The 20,585-nt window shown below is 39.0% G+C and overlaps 1 protein-coding gene across 7 annotated transcripts in view; it reads left to right on the forward strand.

Moving 5' to 3' along the window:
• The window catches only part of FBXL4 (F-box and leucine rich repeat protein 4), a 63,365-nt gene extending 43,245 nt beyond the window's left edge, over positions 1-20,120 (forward strand). For 5 of the 7 annotated variants that reach the window (XM_037001092.2, XM_037001096.2, XM_037001094.2 and 2 more), the window contains exons 7-9: positions 10,565-10,636; positions 14,274-14,586; positions 19,914-20,120. In XM_037001092.2, the coding sequence (XP_036856987.2) occupies positions 10,565-10,636; positions 14,274-14,586; positions 19,914-20,077 (549 nt within the window). In that variant the 3' untranslated portion in view covers positions 20,078-20,120. The remainder of the gene's footprint in view (positions 1-10,564; positions 10,637-14,273; positions 14,587-19,913) is intronic. The other 2 variants (XM_073220932.1, XM_073220933.1) reach the window with 1 other exon arrangement.
• Positions 20,121-20,585: the final 465 nt, after the last annotated feature.

A 20,585-nucleotide genomic window follows, 5' to 3' on the forward strand; every position in this document is an offset into this window, starting at 1 on the left:
ACTTCCTGGGAGAGGGTTTTATTTTTATTTTTTAAGGAATACATATTATCCAGTACCTGTTTTATCCCTGTTTTTTAAAACTCTACAACGTTGTAAAATAAACAAAAATTAGTATTACAAAATGTTGACTATATGGATATAGCATATGGATCAGAGAGCTTAGATTTATGATATAATAGAGTTGTAGATTATGTGCATATATGTAACATTACAAAACATAATACATTTATGCTATTTAATAGGACTTAAGCTAGACTCTGTGTATAGTGAATAAAGCTCTTGAGGATATTAGAGATCTGGGTGTTAGTCCCAAAGTTTGGGAAAACTTACTCAGTATATTCTATTTGCTGTCCTAGACATTTTGCATATTATTTAGTTCTTTACACTAGTCCAGTGAGGGTAGGTGTTACTCTCACCTTACAGATGATGAAACAAAGGTCCCAAAAGATTAATAAGTTTCCCAGTCACACAACAGTAAGTTAGAGTCAGAGTTTGAACCTAGGTTTGGTGGCCTTGGATGTTATAGTTAAAATCATAAGATATATAAAAGCATACAACAGTAGTTATTCTAATAACTTGGCTTCCTCTACCTTAAGGAGATTTTTCTTTATCACTTAATTATTTTTCTGAATTGCAACTGATAAAATACCACATTGTAACTAAGATATATAACATATTATATTCCAAAGTGTAAAGTAGAAATAATTAAGTTGTATTCTATAAATATTTTCTAGTCTAAAATATGTACCATAGGAAATGGAATTTTTGTCTTTTATTTTTATTATGAACAAACTTAATTTGAAGTCTAAAATAATAATTAAAATAATCTGTATTTTTAAATAGCAATTAGTTATTACAAAGTATGTGTTGCTGATGTCTTGGTGGTGCGTTCTCAAGTGGTTAGGCGTATCCAGGCATGTTGCAGATCAGATCGCTCAACCAGAATGCGAGTCTGGGAGAATGAGACTAGAGCAGGGTCAGAATTTCCCTGTGTGCTGGCAGGTCGCACCTGGCAGTCCTACGTGGCCCCTTCCTGAGCCAGCGGGAAGCAAGCGCTGGGGCCACAGCGCTGGGCTTCTCTCCCGACGGACTGTACCAGAAAGGCTGCTGCGCTGACCCTTGAGCCTGATGTCCAGCCTTGTCAGGAACTGGGTGTGTCCCAGTCATGGTCTTGGTTTCTGCTTCAGTAATAAGCCAAAATGAGAGCAACCTTCAAACAAGTCCCAGGTGTCACTGTCACCACGTTTTGAGCCTAGTCTTTTACTATCTGGCCTAGCTAATTAAAATAAGTCAAACCTGTTAAAAAAAAAAAAAAAAAAAAAAAACAGAATGAAATGGTGGTTTCCAGGGGGTGGGGAGCAGGGGGTAAGATTGATGGTGTTGAAGGTGACAAACAGGTAACAGGTAGTAAATAAGCTGTAGGCTGAGATCTATCGCACAACATAATGAATATAGACAATAGTATTCTACTATAATTATTGCTTCAGTGGCAATCATAATACAATATATAATGTATCAAAGTAATACATTGTATGCCTTAAGTTTACAAAATGTAACATCTCAAACTTACCAAATTAGAAAAAAAAGGATTTTTCTCCCCAGTTCCACTGCTTTGGCTATTACTATGGCTAACACCCTACAGTGAGCACAAACAGCATTAGGACCTTGTTGAGACTATGGCTGTGATAGAGACTGCACAGCAGTGAGATTTGGGTATCACATTCACACATTATTTCATAATTTAAAAACTGGGAAGATACTTGTTATTTAGTCTGTGTCATAAAGCCATTTAGTAAAACTCAGTCCTTATCTTGGCTTTCCTACCCTAAAGATTTGTGTTCTTGGGTAAGTCACTTATACCGAACTAAACGTTTATTTATCTATTAAAAAAGAAACATACCCTATCTCATAGGCGATAGAGAAGACCAGATTAGGTCATGTTTGTAAAAAATAATAACAAAAATTAAAAAGAACTATACTTTATTAATTCGATGGAATTGTATAAATGTGAAAATAGTATAGTTTTACTCAGCAAAGTCCTGCACAGTTATTCTTACAGATCTTCTTAAATAGTATCTTTTTCATCATATGCTAAGAGACATTTAGGCTGAAGTATCTTTTTCACCATTATGATTTGTTTCTGGTAAAAGGAATGTTCGTTCCTAAATACTGTAATGGGAGGGACCGTGTTTGACTGTTTACTTCTTTACAACTGATACCTAGAACAGTATATCGTGTTCACTATAGTGAATTTATATAGTAGATAGTCAATAAACCTGTGTTGAGTGAATTAGTGATAGCTATTTCTATCAATTATCAGATAGGTCAGTAGGCAGAAGATATGTTTCTCTTTCTACAAAATAGCTACATCTACTAAGCAGATGGATTGGTGGATCTACATCTTAAGAAACTGCAAGAATATATTTGAACTGTATTTGTTCATACATTTTAGCCCTAAAAGGTAGTGAAATATGGTTCAATTTTATTTGTTAATTATTTCATGAGATCTTTTTCTCTTTTTTTGATGTGATTAGAACTGTGATGAAAAATTGCTTAATCAGAGAAATAACAGATGTCTGTTTATAACATCAGTCTCTCCCCGACAAAAAAAATTCACTAAGTAAGATATGTGCCAAGTGAGTGGTATAAATTTGTTGCATTTAGTAGATGCAGATCAGTAAACATATGCCTAGTAAAGAACAAGCTATCAGTACATTAAAGAGAGACGGAGTAGACGGGTACACGGTGAGCCCAAATGCGTGCTCATTGTGGCACAAACATGTGCTCTGTTGGAAAATGGTCTGTGTTTGGGGAACCTCTCTGGGAGAAATGACCCTCGACCTGAGATTGAGCCCCTGTTTATTATGTGATCCCAGAATAACTAGTGAGCTGGGTTGGTAAATAGGGTAATTTTCTTCTTACTGAACTTGGTGGATCTTTCAGGGTTGCATAGACAACCATTTAGGCAAAAGATGGGAACTTAGGAAAGAAACTTTAGTTGTACTTCATTTCTTCTACCATCTGTGACAAAGAAGTAATTATAGTAGAGAGAGATATACAGTGATTGGAAAGACTTTATTTCAATCTCATTGGTCCTTCATAATAAGATTTCTGTTCATGTATGATAAACACTGATCACAAGCACTTCTTTAGCCATACATGTTGGTGTATTTTCATGAGAGGAGGGCTGTAAAAATATAACTCATTAAATAGACTTTTAAATTAAATCCTTAAAAGGAAAAAACTTTTCTTTTGAAAAAATTTCAGGCTTACAGAAAAGTTGCATAAAAAATAGATTTCCCTATTATATGCATAATTTTTTTCCTGAACTATTTGAAAATAAATAGAAGATATAATCTCCTTTACCCCTAAAGGGGTAAATATATCTGCATATATCTGACTCTCCAAAATTCTTAGGTTGAAGTCCTAACCCCCAATGTCTCATAATTTGGAGAAAGAGTTTTTAAAGAGGTAATTAAGGTTAAATGAGGTCGTTAGGGAGGGCCCTAACCCGGTATGATTGGTGTCTGAGAAGAAGATGAGATTAGGACACAGACACACAGAAGGAGGACCTGTGTGTAAAGGTGGCCAGTTTCAAGCCAAGAAGAGAGTCTGCCTTCGAAGAAACTAACCCTGCTGACACATTGATCTAGACTTCCAGCCTCCAGAATTGTGAAAAAATAAAATTCTATTGTTTAGGCTGCCTAGTCTATGGTATTTGGGGACAGCAGCCACAGCCAACTATACAACTTGTAAAGGATGGCATAAGAGTAGCCCTTTAACATATTGCATAAAAAGTGTCTTTAAGAGAAATCCTATGCATTTACTAAAACAATGTAGATTAGTGTTAGAAGTTTGAGCCTGTTTACCTTTTCTTTGTTTGGATAAAAACTCTCTCTGGAGTGGAGGGGGTGAGGTGGGGCCTGATAGGAAGCTCAGTGAGAATGGCATTCTGTTGCTTAGCAGCAGACAAGAAAACCAAGAGTGTTTTTTCAAAGTTGGTGTTATAAATGGAACACCTGCATCCAGTTTTGATTGCCTCACTTCGAGAATGACAGAGCATAAATTGAAAGAATCTGAAGAAGTGAAAAAACTGATTACAGGTATTGTGGGGGACTATATATGACAGTAATCTGTAAGCACGGTGCAGCAGCTGTTTACTGGGCCTGCTAGGCTGTGGTGACAGTTTCAAGGACCCCACCACCTTCATCTTCGTGAAATTGAAGACAGTGAAAGTAGTTGATCTTTACTACTGTTGGACATCAACACTCTGCTCCTGTTTCCTTTTTTCTGTGCCAGTTTATGCAGCAGAGTGGATATATAAGTAAAAATGCATATCCACCACCCTATCTGCTGATGAAAGCACTGGGCTTTCCTACAAAAGAAAATAAACTCTTTTGAAAAACAGCATGATTTGATTTAGTGCCACAAAATTTGCTTTCTGACACATAGATGGTGGCCTCCTTACTGCATTCTTGTGGAATTTAAAGAACACATTATTGTATATTGTTAAGCAGAAGCAGGGGTGGCCTTTCCTTAAGTAGAGCCAAATGACGGGATGGCCTCTCACTTAAAGCCAGTGACGATAACTAACTAAGACCAAGAGGTGAAATTGAAATAGGAAGAACCTACATAGGTCACTTAAACTGACTAAATGCAAGCTGTCATAAGATAACTGTCATCTATAGTGCAGTCCACTTCAGATAGATGAATTTAGCTAGATAACATATAAAACAAAAGGATATTAACAATTGCTTTGTTTTTAAATAGAGGAGTTAAGATTTTTAAATAGCTTTTTAACATCTCTAACTGACTAATTATAAGTTAACCATATACTAAAATTAACAAACTTTAAAAAAGTCCTTGATATATGTCTCCAGACAAAAATATATTTATACTTCTCTCTATCCTGATTGGTTCTGTAGAAGTTCCAGTGGGAGCATGAGGCTTTGGGCGGGGTCGGGTGTGTGTGACCTGAGCAAATGACCTGTGGTTCAGTCGCAGTCCGGAAGCCTGACTTGTAAGTGCAGTGATGCTGAGGATGGGGGTGAGGTCCTCTCTTGGGCGTCAGACTGGTTATCATCCACGTCAGTGAAAGTGACCAGTGAGCCAGGCATAATAAATATAGCTGGAAAGAACACCATTCATTAGATAGCAGATTAACTTAGTCTTTCACTGTTGGCAGGATACCATTCATTAGATAGCTAATTAACATAGCCTCCCACACGCGCACGCACGTCATGAGGGAAACCTAACTGTAGTTACAAAACTTGTTTGGTGAGTTTAGAGTGAGAACACTAAGGGTTATATGATTTCAATGCTTAAAGGCGCAGAATAGGGTGACACCTTCATCTTAACAGGAAGGAAAAAAGTGCTCTTGGAAGAAGATACGTAGTTTTTGGACCAGTGTTCTCTCTTAGCTGGGCCATTTAGGTGAGCAGTGGTAACCCAGCGTAGTCTCACATCCCTCTTCCATTCTTTCTTGACAGTCCAGCCCTTACCCCTCTGATCAAAACATTCTTTATATAGTTAATAAGGGTACTGTCCAGTCCAGCTGGTGTGCAAACTGCCATGACTTTTTGACTGCAGATCTCTGCTGCGATCCATTATGGGTTGATGTGGAAATTGATCATCTTAGTCATCTGTGAGCAAAGATGGATTCAACTGTATTGCTATAGAAGAGCTCCACTACAATGGGAAAAATAGGTTCTGAAATGAGACGCGAGGACAAGGGAAGTGTGTGTGATTTAGTCTTAGATTTTATTCTATCACACATGGATTTTTGGAATTAAATTATTTGAACCTTACCCTGATATTGTACTGCCAAATTTCTGAGTCTGGTATAGTACAACTTTAGCCATCTACAGTTAGGTTTAGAAACCTTTCCTTTCTTTCCTCAAAGACATGTAAAAGCTTTATTAATTTATGTCATTTACGATCTTTAACATTTTCTTTTTAGATATCAATCAGGAGTCTAACTTTTCCACCAAAATGTTTATCTTAATGTTTAACCTATAAAATATTATTTTAAAGTCATAATTATGTATCAATACATAATCTATACCATATTGTATATTTAAGCTGTATAAAAGAAAATTTGGGGTAGATGGTACATAGCAAATCTCATTGAATTTAGATATTCTGAAATGAGGATTTAAATAATCATATAGTTTGAAGTATTTTAAATATTTCTCAGAATGCTTCAACTTTTATTCTATATTCCTCTTCTCCAAATTTATTGAAATTTAAACACTGGGGGTAAAAAAAAATTAGAGAAAGAGAAATTTATAAATATATGTGTGTATGTGTGTGTTATATTTTTAAATACGTATACATGTGTATTTTAAATTCCAGTAATTGAGTGATTGTTAAGATTTCTTTAATAGTATTTGTTATACAAATTTATGAATATTCATTTAGTGAATATACTTTTATAAAATCCCATTTCATTACATGTAGATATTGCACTGATGTGTTTGAAATATATCATCGGTGAAAGTACATTTATTTGTGATCAGGTGCTGTCACTAATTGCTATATTTTAGCTGGTGTGTATCTAATATATGAGCTTGTTGTATGTTCCTTTAATATGCTTTCTTTTATATGTTCCTTTTTAGGAATTGTGTTTTAGAATAGAGAATACTGATTTGGAATCTTACTTTCCTATATAAAGGCTGTAAGAATTAAGGGTTGCAATCTTTATTAAAGATAATAAACAATTTTTAACTGGGCAAAAGAAATCATAAACTAGTCATAACAACTATAAACCTGTATTAACATGAAAGAGTGAACACAGTACTGCATACACTGAGTATACAAGCGTTGTCAGGCAGTTCCACCCAGGGCGCGTCCCTGCCAACTAGGGGAGACCTCAGCCTGGGAGGGGGTTCTTGACTCTGATTGATGGAGAACTTGCGACTGGGTTGAGCAGAGACAAGTAAAGAGTAGTTTAATAAAATGAAAGTACACACTCCAGAAAGGAGTGCAGCTGTGCTCGAGAGGTGAGCAGCCATTTATTAAAGTGACAGTGAATGTACACGCTCAGGAAGGGAGTCGGGCGTGCTCGAGAGGTGTGAGCGGCGTGATGAGGTTAGGGTTGGGGGTCTTACAGCTGGAGTTGATGCAGAGAATGGAATATTTGTCAGGATGGTTGGGGTTTTTTCTAGTAGGGAAGGGATTTGGGGGAGATAGGGGCCGCACCCTCTTTTTGTCCTGATACGGTCGGCGTCAGACCCATCATGGGACCCAGAGGTGTGATTTTTAGTAGGCTAATGAGTGTATAATGAGCTTTGGGGTAACAGCAGGATAGTTTTGTTTTGCATCTGGAAGCTAGTTGATTTGAACCAGTTAGAAACTACATTCTGTTGTGCCCTCAGTTATTTTCCTAGAATCTAGCTGGTTTGTTTTTGATTAACCTGTTCTGCCAGGTGGCCACACAAAGTGGCCTCAAGCTTTTCTTAACTCGCCCAGGGCCTGGCTCTTTTCCTGGACTACACGGCCTATGTCGTAAGGTCTCACTGTATTATAAAATGTACATGGTGTGCATAGGTATTATTCTGAGCCATGAATCTGGACTGTCTGGACTTATATGTGAATATAATAAACATCAGTTATCATTTTATTATTTTTACTTAGCACTTAAGAAGTCTGGAGTTTAGAAATATGGGACATTATGAAGTTTATAGGTAGCATCTCTTAAAAAGCTGTGAATGAAAATTTGAATTCCTGCCTTCTTTTACTTCTTAATAAATTTCCTTGTAACCAGTATAGGCATTAATGATAATTCTTTGTATCTTATAGTTATTTATTGGTTTTTAAAGGTGCCAAACAAGATTAGTAGGTAGGTATAGATGGAATGCAAAATAATTCTTTCTTTAGGAACATACATTCTATGACTGGATGCCAGCAGTCACCTAGGGTATGTTTTGATAATTCTGTGGGTGAAGTTAACATGCATCCAGTCACTCCTTAGTGAATTCCTTTCCACAGCGATTTAAATAAGTTTGACCTTTGTTTAAAAATTACAAACTCATTTGAAAATGAATCTGCTGCCTTGCCTTGTTAAAGCTGCTAACTATTTAAATTGTATTTTTTTAGAGAGCTCTTCTGCTTCTATTGAATTTTACAGGACTAACCAGCAGAATTTGTGAACCTGGAAACCTAAATGATATCTTAAATCTTAAATAAGAGGTTTATAAAAATGTTCACTTTTATTCCTGAATACCTTTTTCATAGTACACATAATAATAGCTTTAATCTGTCTATTTGTATGTCCTAGATGTGTAGAAGTTCTGCAAGTACTCATTATGGCAGAATTGTTTTCTTAAGTAGGGGTGGGCAAACTTTTCCTGTGAGGGGCCAGATAGTAAATATTTTAGATCTTGCCGTCCATGTGGTCTGTGGCGTAACAACTCAGCCTTGCCCTTATAGTGTGAAAACAGCTACAGACAATATGTAAATAAGTGGGTGTGCCTTTGTGCCTATAAAACTTTGTTTACAAAACCAAGCAGTGGGCTGGATTTGGCCCGTGGCACTGGGTTGTCAACTCCTGCTCTAACTCATTGAGTCGGTGGTCTCCCCAATATCAAGCCCTTTTATGTCTGGAAACAAAGAGTTAGTTTCCCCTGAGTTTCTTCTCTGTACTTTGTATCACTAGCAGTACTGTAATTCTGAGTACTAACAGCGTAAAGAGTATCCTCAAGGTATTCTAGGAGGAAATTGGTTAAGTGCATTTAGAGAGATTACGAACTGATGTGTCGAGGTGCTCTCTGAGCCTGGGCATTCCCACAGTGTGTTTGATCATGACCTCTGCTAGAGAAAGTCACGACATTGCTAACTTTCTTTGCTCACCTGAGTGCTGCCTGTCAGCCCTTTCATTTATCACTATTTTACTGCTTGCTACATTCCTCACAGCAAATCTTCCAAGGTCATCCTTAGTTTCTTTCTTCAGCCATCACCTCCATAGCCTTATATCTTGGTTTCAGCATTTGATCTCACCTCTCTTATTTAGCAGAGGTGTGTGATATCATTCAACAGGAACCTCTTTTGTTCTATGTTAGTTCCTTTTGTAAGGTGGGAATAAAAAATGATAGTTTCTTTTCCTTATTAGTCACATGTTAACAATAAACCCCTTCTTTTACAAAAATAAAAAATAAAAGAGAACAGAGGCCTCTGGGCACAGCTAAATGTTCTGGATCTTGCACACAGGAAAATCCTATAAAACAACCTAGTTTTAAGGATCTGGTACCTTAATGAAAACAAACCTAATGTCATTTTCCTATCTGTTAGTAAATTAAAATAGCTAAGTTTTATGGAGAATCTGAAAATGATCTTCATATACTTCTTCTAGTGTCAACATTCTGAGAGCTACATGGGATTGTCCTGTAAATGTTATAAGGTGTGTTGAAATGCAAGCATAAAAATCAGTAGAAACCTTTTTTTGCTACATTTAAAGAAATACCCAATGGCCAAGCAATTAGTCTTAAATCTAGTATTTCTCTAGGACCTGTTATACTTGTTATAATTTTATTTTTGCCCTAAGTTTATCTGAAATATTTCATTACTTTAGTCTTTCAATGAGAATCCTATCTGGGACTTGAACAGATGTTTTATATTGTCACTGACATTTCTTCATCTTCTCCCTGACTGATACTTTTCAGTTTCTGAACACTTGGAACAGATGAAATAGAGGTTGCTTGATACCTGAATTTTGTTAGATAAGATCAAATTCAAATGTTTAGAAAGAAATTTTGCCACATGAGTTTGAGTAGTTCTTCTAAATTTAAGGAGAAACTAGTAATCTGAATGCTTTGCATTATTTGTTTTTTACAGTTTTCCATGGCAGACATGCCATCAGATGAAATTATGCCTATTTAGAGATACGTTTGGTATGACGATTATGTAGCAGTCATGCACACCTTTGGGTTTCTTGAGTGGTGAGACCGTTTTCACTGCACAGTAAAGATGGGTCTAAATGGCACGCGTGTGAGCAGAAAATGCACGTTGTGTATGTTTCAGTCAGCATGTCGCTAGTGACAGGTGCTCAGTGGTTGTTGAATCCTTGTCAGCAAAGAGAATCCTGTGACATTAAAGTCATCAGCTCAGTCCTGATTGGGCGTGACTCTATTGGCAGTTCCATCAGGCGGCAGCTGATCGTGAATGTCAGAGCTGCCGCTGTTCTTCAGAGCGCCACCAGCCCTCTGCGGTTTTATTTTTGGAGGGAGGGTTTGCTTAGCTTGTCGGTTCATTCTTAACCAGACTTTCAAATTGTTTACCTTGGGGAAATGAACTGAGAGGTCACAGAGAATATAGGTGTCTTTAGGGCATGTAAAGCCGTATACAAAGTGAAGACTTACATGGAGACTAGTAATGATTGCCTTGACTCCAAGCCAATCAATGGTGGGAGCATCTGGGGACTCATTAAATGGCATTCGTGGTGCCCGTCACCTGGGTTTTGAGCTCTCACGAAAAGCAGTGACAGCCTTTAATGTCTAATTGACCTCTTCTCTCTGCTTCACTTTCTTTGACTTTCCATACTCGCCTTCAATGTGGTCCCTGACGGCAGCAAACCGCGCTGCTCAGCATTTTGAACTTCTGTTCAGAGCTTCAGCACCTCAGTTTGGGTAGCTGTGTAATGGTAAGTATTTGAAAATTGTTTAGAATCAGTTGTTTGTTCTCTTTTTATTCCCATGGGTGGATTTTATCCTGACTTATCCCACCCTGCACCCACCCACAGCTTTTCAGCTTGAGGGTTAACTACTGTGTCCTCCACTCTCAAATATTTTTCTTAAATCAGAGAGTATGTCTTTGAAACATGGACATTATCATCCGTGAGAACAAGGGATGAAGTACAGTGTGGTGCAGAGAGTTTGATTCTGCCTCCAGCCAGACGTTACCTCAAACAAGCCTTTTACCTGTCTGGGTTCCTTACAAATATCAGTCATACCCAAATGCCAGTAGTTGAGTAAGTTTTTCACAAAGCTACTTTTAGTTTTTAAGTTGGGAGGTTATTTTCTGGAAATGCTGATGATAGTGGAAAGGTTTATTTTGTTTGTTTTACTGTCCTTACTGGGTAAGACGTACAGATGAGCACCCTGTGTTAGAACCCAGACACCCTTGGGGGGTCTGTGAAACCCAAAAGCCTGGGCACTGTTGGACTAGATCATCTTTAAAGGCCTTCCAGATAGAAAATTTTGATTTTATGTGCCACAGAAAGAACTCATGGGAAAAGTTAAATCTTTTTCATCTAAATTACATGGCTTATAAATAAATACTGAGAATTAAGGGACAATAGAATTCTTGGTGGATAGGTATTGCACACATCCACAGGAAATATGTTTTCCAATATAATTGACTGTGGAGCAGCCACCCCCATTCTCCCCCAGCCCCCAAAAAGTAGATTCAGGAGTTCCCAGACCTTTCCAATTTTGCATCTACAAAAGGAAGACCTGAATAAGCAGGATGGTTGCAAGCTCAGAGAAGTTCTCCTGGTGCCCTACGCTTAGATTCACCCTAAAATAGATCCGATTTGAACAACTTTTGGAGGTTGGCAGTGGCTTCAGAGGTGCCCCAGAATTTAGCAGTGTAGGCTAGAGAGCCTGTCAGCATGACATGTTTATCCTCATGTCTCAGTGACTTTTAATCCTGCCAGTTAGGCCTGATTAAACCCCAGAAAAGAGATGAGGCCCATCCCAGTCTCTGGAAACAATCTTGGGAGCCCACTAACTCAGCATTAGGTTTTCCTTCTGAGCAAATTTTTACCTTTGTAAACCATTTCATGGGCTTCTGTGCGTCCCTCTAGTGGCTCTCCTGGGTGGGCCCAGTGACACTCGGTGGCACTTCTGTGACCACAAACCAGGCAGTTACTGCAAGGTGGATATTTGCTTATTGCTGGCGAGCCCCCTGTAGATGAATAAGGACCCTGTTTAACTGTAGCTTGAGGTACCTTATTCAGCCGGTTACGTATCTCACCTTAAACTGGAGCAATGTTCTCTAGAAAAGCAGGCTTCTGACCACAGACACTTGAGAGTTGGAATTAGATAAATGTTTATCATTGGAATTAGGTGTATTTTAAGTTGGCGTTTTCCAAATTTGGTCCCTGGAACATGAGTCCTAAAAGATACTCAATTAAAAAAATATTGGGGCTGGGGGAAAGGATTCCTGATCAAAATGAGGAAATGCTGCTATCCTCCTGGCGTTTTCAGTGGTATGTCCTACAAACCAAGAAACTGCCTTTGCTTAAAGCAGTGTTTTCCAACTTTACTTGACTACTGAATCAATCCATTTTTCAATATTACATTTATTAATGTGCAATTAATAATGTGTACATAATAATATGGACACTGGGAAATTCTGCTTTAGATAATTAGGCTATTTTAAAACTAAAGTATGTTTAGTTTTAAACATATCAGTTTAAAACTGATACCTATCAGTAAGCATTGTTAGCATCGGTAGTTGTTTGTCAGGAAATGAGGCTTTAAGGACTTGACATTGAAGTTCAGGAATACTGCTAATATTGCTGTTTCTGCTACTCACATTATATTTGACGCTTTCCATTTTTGTCATAGAAACACGGTTCTCAGCAGGGCCAGGGTTCACCAGGGCAGTGAGACAGACAGCTCTTGGTTGATAACTTTAATACCATGTATATTTCAGTTACTTTTCTGTCAGATTACCAAAGGCACTGATGATGCATTTGATCATTTATTTTTGACTATCAATTTAATAGCGATCAGGAGATGGGTTTAGAAAATCGATAAATTGCTCCTTTGTTAAGAAGCTAATTGGCTGCTCTAATTATCAAAGCTATAGCTTTGCAGTTGTTTGGGTACACATACTTAAGTAGACACTTACATTCCCCCAAATGTGTTTCTCCTGGTCCTCTGTATGAGTCTACCATCCAGTTCCTGAAGACCAGACCCTGAGAAACGGTCACCACTGTCTAGCCTATTGTCCTGTTGGTTCTGACTCGGCATGCAGCCCAATCTGTTCATTTCCGCAGTTCCGCTCCCTTAATCCAAGCCCGTTTCCTCTCCTCTGAGCCTGGGCGGCCCCTTCCCTGGGCTTCCTCCTCCATTCTCACCCACCGCAGACCAGCCTCCAGACAGAAGCCAGAGGGATTTTTTGTTTTTAAAGTAAATCACACTTGTTTCAAACACTCCTTCATTTCCTTAGTACTTGAAAATTCAAGCTCCTTCGTGTCCCGAAAGCCCCACAGCCTCCCCCCCCACCCCCCCGAGCCCCTGGGCCCTGCAGATCCTGTTCCCGTTCCTCAGTCCCCCAAGCTCAGTCCCGGAGATCCCGAAGTCTGCCACTCCCTCCTTCCAAGTCCTGACGTTCTGATTCCCTAACATCACCCTGTTTTATTATTTTCACACCACTGTGACTCTCTGAATTTGTTTTGTTCATTTGTACATCTTTCCCAAAAATGTGAATAAAGTCTGATTTTTGGTTCACTGTTGTTCCCAGCATCTTGAGTGATGCTGGCACATAGTAGTTGAACATATGAATAATCATCGAACAAAAGGAAATAATCATTGTAAATGTTTGCAGTTTTGTTTCCTCTTGACTTGGAGTGATAATTTTGATACCTGGTTATAACAAAATCAAATAAAACTTTTAACGGAACCTGTTTAAAAAAACACTATAAAGCATATAAAGCCCATAAACTGAAATGTTCAACCCTTGATTAGTAGAGCCTTACCCTCGTGATCATGAAGGAAATCACTGGACCCTTCCAGTAACTGATGCTGATTAACGTATCACAATACAAATTATTTTCGAGTTGTATATCCAGTCACCAAATGCCTCATTTAACCCAAAACTAGTATCCGTATTAGTGCCATCAGCATATTCACATACTATTTTAGAGCCCAGCAAAGTACACAGCTTTTTTGGGGAGATCTTATACACCTTCCAGCATTGATTAATTGCATATAAAATAGAAAAAAACAGGCAGGAACAGGGTGAGACTGGGAGGCACGCGGACACAACACACGCCCTCTGATTCTCAGATCTCAGGCTACTTTGGGACTTAATTCACTAACATCCCCTGTGTGGGGGTGCGTTAAATGGATTTTTAAGTAAGTGATTACACTTGCTTATTTGGAAGTAGTGGCAGATCTGTGAGATGAGGCAGATTTGTACTGACAAGAATGTGGGTATGTTTACATGGAAGCAAACAACAGGAAATAATTAAGAATGTTTTAACTAGCTCTAAATAGTTTGTATTTCTGAGCATAATATGTGAGAGATTGGTATGGTTTCCTTTCCAGATTGAAGAGTACGATGTGATAGCTAGCATGATAGCAGCCAAGTGTAAAAAACTCCGTACCCTGGATCTGTGGAGATGCAAGAATATTACAGAGAATGGAATAGCAGAACTGGCTTCTGGGTGTCCACTCCTGGAGGAGCTCGACCTCGGCTGGTGTCCTACCCTGCAGAGCAGCACGGGGTGCTTTGCCAGACTGGCACGCCAGCTCCCAAACTTGCAGAAACTCTTTCTTACAGCTAACAGGTCTGTGTGTGACACAGACATTGAAGAATTGGCGAGCAATTGTATCCAATTACGGCAACTGGACATTCTAGGTGAGGATCTAATATATGGATTGTTTTAAAGCCTTGACGTACAAGCTAATCTCCCACTTTTTGCAAAGAGAAAAAAAACTTCTTGGATACAACAAAAATTTTGTCCTGGTAAGACTGCTTGGTTTGATAAGTAGTGCACCAATAGGTCAATTGGTACACAGAGTAATTATATCTGTACTTAAGTAAAAGAGTGGGGACAATAACAGAATTTTATAGTTGGACCTATCAAAGCCCTAAATAACCACTAATGCGTGGTCTAGTAAGAAGAGTGAGAATTTATATGAGCTGTGTTCTCTATTTTGATTAAGAACAGACAAGAAATTAATTCATTTATATAATGAATTGTATACGTATATATATAAAGCTTCTTGATGTTAAACTCTTGATTAAGGAATATTACAAAATCTCCATCCCTGATCATCCTAGTGTTTAGGAATAGTTGTACCCCGAGGCAGATCGATTGAAAACCCTTTCCAGTTTTAGGGTTCCTTATTGCAACTCATCAGCCAGGACCCCTGTGCAATTTTGTTACTTCTTACTGTCGCCAGAAGTCCCAGCAATGCCATGGTTGTAACTGTCCACACAGTTGGTACTTTGTGAACTCACGTAGCACGTGCCCTGTGCCCTCTGGTCATCTATTAGGACTAAGAGGTTAGTCCATGAAGTGCTCATTACATCCTCTCCTGTTTATTAAACATTCAACAAAAGGAAAGTCTGAAGATTTTCAACACCTGTGATCCTGGTTTTGTTGGGGGGCTGAGTTTGTTCTCCTCTGTTCCTGTCCCCGCCACAACCAAGAATCGAAGGGCAGAGGCACAGGAGTGCAGCAGAGCAAAAGCTTTATTTGAATGCACTCCAAGGGAGGAATGGGCCAGCATCAAGGTAGGTAAAGGCAGGTTCACTTGAATAAAGCAGAGAGGAATGGAAGCTCAAATCAGGCCTCCCTACTTATCTGACGTAAGGCAGAGAGAGCGAAGACTTGGGCTTAAAGTCTGGGAAATAGAATGAAATGCAAAGTGACGAAGACATCACTGGAAGAGCACAGAGACAAAGCACAGCAAGTTGAGCAGTAAGAAGTCTTCTAAAAATACTCCAAGAAAGGGGAGCGCAGGCAACCTCAGAGAAGAGGCGCACTTAAGGGCTTAGGATTCTGTCTTTCAAGGCTTTCAAGAACGGGATAAAGGTGAAGGGTTAGGGGGGTGTAGGCTTGTCATGTGGTCTCACGATGTCTATCCAGTGAGAGACAATATGTCGTTATCCATAGTCAGTCCTCCAGACAGTTCTGCAGGATAAACTTCCGGTTTCTCTCCAAGATCATGGCTGCCTCCAAGCAATAAGAACTTATCGGTGAAGACTTCTTGTCCTGCCTCGATGTAGGTTGTTGGCTGATCATCTCAAAGAATATGCCAAGAATCTAACCTCCCAATTTTCTTTCAAAGTGGAATCTTAGCCTTAAGTCAAATCCCTCCTGTTCTTACTATGGTATTCATATCACAGCATTTTGAGGAAAATTGATCATGATGCCTGTCCCATGTTTCTGCCCTATCTCACCTGCGTTAGCTGGAGCAAGTCTCAAGGTCAGACCAGGTGCAGAGCACGTAGAATGAACTCGCACTGCAGAGGGCTTTAACTCTGTGAGTCCTTTCGGCCCTCTGGCTTTACCTGATTAACTCCCCGAGTTCTCGGTGGGCCGCACCCTCTTTTTATCCCACTCATATCTGTCTTTCTGCCCAACAGTTTCAGTTAAAAATCTGTCCACAGTCCAGGCTTACAATACATTTGTAGATGTGTATTTGGTTGCATATTAATTTTCAAGCTACTTTAGGCAGAAATTCTTGCCTAAAAACTTAGGGAGAAGTTCTTGCTTAGTGTGTGCACGTATTAGGCTAGATGCTTCACCTCTGTGGTATTTTCCTCACTCTTCATAGCCCCGGGAGTTGGATATCATTATCTTCTCACAGATGAGGGAACCGAAAGCCCATCAGCTAAGATGTGGCAGACCAAGGGTTCAAATCTAGGATCTCTGACCCCACCATAGTCAATGCTATTTTTTTCGTACCGTTCCCCCCACTTACCTTGTTTATTTTCCTTCCTACCCACGTTCTTCCTTGAATTAGCCTAGACCTTTTATAGGAGAAGTATTTTGAGAAGTCCAAGAGAAAAGTCATGAATTCACAGGGAGAATAAGGAAAGGTGGCCAAGGCCTGTTGAAATGCATCACTAACTGCATTAGGCTTCAGTTCAGAGGATGGTGCTTTTGACTGAAGTCTGTTTTACAACTCTTCCCCTCCGAAAAACAAAAACGAAAGCGGAAAATGAAACTCATAGAAGAGTAGTCAGTGTCTGAAAGAGAAGCTACAGAACCACCGAAAACTGACCCTAAACCAAAAGCACAATTGTGAGGAACAATGGGGTTGGTTGTCAGGTAGCCTGACTTTGGCCTATATGGGTAGGAATTTCTTGACAGACATGTAAAAAAAGCTAAATATAGTGACTTTTTTGAAAATATCTTTCATGAGCATATGAGCAAGGAAATGGCAATATCTATTATGCCAAAACTCATTATAGATGGAAGACAGCCATCCTGCAAATATATTGGAACAGCTTATATCAAATACAAATGCATGTTAAAAAAAAACCAATAATAATAATGTTAATAGTAATGGAACTGTGTGCTTTATATTGTTCCGAGCATATATTAACTGCTTTAATCCTCAGAACAACTTTACAAGGTATTTCTTATTTGCTACAGCAGAGGAAGCAGGCTGGAAAGTTGTGACTTGCTCAGGGTCTCATGGCTAGTTCACGGTCTCAGGGAATCTGGATTTGAACCAGAGTCTGTGCTCCTAAAACACTGTTACTGTTTTTATTTTTACTGTTATTTGTAGCTTCCTTTCTTCCCTGTTAGAATCCTTATTCTTTTTTAGAGATTCTTAATTCAGCCAAGCTGACTGTCATCATTCTACTTGTCATTCTGTGATTAGCGCATGTGAGTGTTAAGTAGCATTCCTCCTTCACACTGAAAAACTGGTCAGGAGAAAGCTGAGTAAGACACAGCCCCTCCTTTCAGAGAGTTTATAACCTAGCAAGAAGGAGTAAACACACACACAAATGACTAATCGCAATCCAGAAGCAGGTCTATTTTGATGGGGCTGAAAGAAGAGACAGTATATGATTAAAAGAATAAGCAAGAGTGTAATTAAAAAGGTTAATGGGTATTTGAAAGATATCCTTGAAAAGTGAATAGGAAACAGGAATGGCAGAAGAGGGCATTTTAGGTAGAATGACTAGCATGAAACAAAAGCGTAGGGGTTAAAACCAGTGTCTTCAGAAAACAGGTCATTGAATTTGACTTAGAATGATAGTGTAATAGAGGCTTTCGTGGAGAGTTTTGAACACCAGAATGAGGAATCTGCACAAAATTAAGTAGGAATGGCTATTACTAGGTTTTATTGAGGGGTGGGAGTGATGTATTAACAGCTCTGTTTAAGGAATATTAATCTGGAAGCAAGTAGTAGGTGAATTAGAGAAGAAAAAGATCAAAATTAGGGAGAGCCGCAGTAATCCATCTAATGAGGGTCCCAGCCAGGGCATGGTATTGGGAAATGAACCACCATCCCTTCCTTCTCTCACTCTTTACGCACTTACTGAGCATACACTGTGTCGGGCTGTGTCGGGCTTCGTGTGAAACCCTGGAGAGAGGTCGGTGAACAAGATGGATGTGGCCCCTGGCCTGAAGGGCAAGCTAAGTGAGAACATAACCGTGCCACACATGTGTGAGAACAGAAGCAGAACGTGCTCTGGAAGCATAGGATGGGGGCCCAGGCCTGGTTAGATTTCCCATCTCCTGGCATTCTCTGAGGCTTTGGGAACTCCTAATTTATCAGGAAACTCAAATGCAGTGGCCAAGACAGACAAATAGAAAACCATGGGAGATTTTTCTAGGAGAAAAGCACCGTGTAGTCAGTGTCTTAGTTGAGGTCCTCTGATCTTACATAACAGAAACCCACTCAAGATAACTTAAGCATAAGAAAAAGAGAATTATTACGAAGATACAGGTGTATCTCACAGATCCACGGGTAGGAGCTAGCGATGGTCAGACCTCAGGAGAGGCTGGAAAACCATCGAAAGGCAAGGAAGCTATTTTCTCTTTATTTTTTATCCTGCACGCTCAGGAGCCTGTCCCCTTCCCACCCGCCCCCGCTGTGCACCCACAGAGGCTTTGATGGCTTTGGTGTTGCCTTGCTCTCTTCATGTCGCACTGGCTATCTCTGCCTTTCTGGGTGCACATGGCCAAATACAACAGCCCCAGCCCGGGTTTTCATGTCTTTAGTTCAGGGGATCTATGGACACTGCAAGCTTTACTGAATTCCAATTCTAAATTCCCAGGAGAATCTGTATTGGTTTGGCACGGGGCCAGTAACAGCCAAGGTAACAGTATAGTCACAGCTGCTCCGCCTCATGGGCAGGCAGGGGAGTAGCAGGAGTTCTCAGGGGAAAAGGCGTAGGTTCACATTTCAGAAACTTCAGCCCGCATCCCAGGAGATGCATATATGTAACATGATTGTGACTTTTTTCTCCCTAAAGCTGTAATTAAAGCAAGGTACATTTACAACAGATGACATCTTAGAGCCTAGTAATATTTGGTATTTATTGAGTGCCTGCCATGTATCAGGTGCTTTACATAGTTTATATAATTTCGCTTTCATATGAATATCCCCAGATTACTTCAGATTTAACATGGGCTAAATAGTACTCATTATCCATCATCTGACTCTCAGGAATGCCATTTTATCCTATAAAATTTACCGGATCTTATAGTTATTGCTTTCTGCTCTGCTCAGTGAGTTCCTCACGGCAGACACGAGTCATACTCTTCTGCATCTCCAGGACCTGAAACAGAAGTTTCTACAGGGTAGTTGCTCTCAGTAATTGCATTGTGTGGAATTAGAGGTTGACTTGTAAGCATTGCTGCCTAACTTGAGCCATGGACTAAGGAAAATGAGATATGCAAACAGTTTTGAACTAGGATAACAGAAATAGGAAGGTCTGAAGGAGCTGAATAGAAAGGGGTAGAAGGTAGGCATGAAGAAGGTGGGTAGAATATTGAGAAAATGCAAGCCCTTGAGGCCAGATTGGCTGGGAGAATTCAGTTTGTATTTTTTTTTTTTCAAGACTACTTCAATATGAAGTCTTTTGTTTTAAAAATCTTAATTTTTAAAAGGCTATTTAAGTGTGTTTTAAACAATAAATAATAAAGGGACTTTTTATGAAGACATTATATAAATGTTGTATTGAAGGCATTTTGGTTTTGTTTTTTTAAACAGGAACAAGAATGGTAAGCCCGGCATCCTTAAGAAAACTTCTGGAATCCTGTAAAGATCTTTGCTTACTTGATGTGTCCTTCTGTTCCCAGATTGATAATAGAGCTGTGTTAGAACTTCATGTGAGCTTTCCAAAAGTATTTATAAAAAAGAGCTTTACTCAGTGACTTAATACGTGTTCTGTAATAAAGTTATGCTTTTGTAGTGTTTTATTTGGGGTTTTGTTTTTGTTTAGTTTTCATAATGGTATGAATGTCTTAAGACATTTGTAGATTTTGAAGAAACATGAAATCCATTAAATCAAGAAAAAATGTGAACAAATATTTTCACAAAATACTGCACTTTTCTTGAAGAGTATGTGAGTGGCTTATATTATTTTTACCTATGTGAATCAGTGATATTATGCTTTAGTCAATAATTACATGTTGAATAAAAGTAGTATGAAAACATTTTAACTTATTTTTAAAGGTGCTTTGAGCAAAAAGCATCATAGTATTTATGCAAAAACAAGATTAATTTTTCACACCTCCATGTAAACCTTATGACCTGGTGTAGGGAAAATGGAAGTTCCATGGCCAGGATCCTCACCTGATCCTAATAGAATCTACCCATTGTATACGTGCAATGAGTAGTACTCAGCCTACAGTGCAGGCGCATGCTTATAGACCCACTGAC

Source organism: Manis javanica, chromosome 13 (assembly GCF_040802235.1).
Source record: "Manis javanica isolate MJ-LG chromosome 13, MJ_LKY, whole genome shotgun sequence".
NCBI lineage: Eukaryota > Metazoa > Chordata > Mammalia > Pholidota > Manidae > Manis > Manis javanica.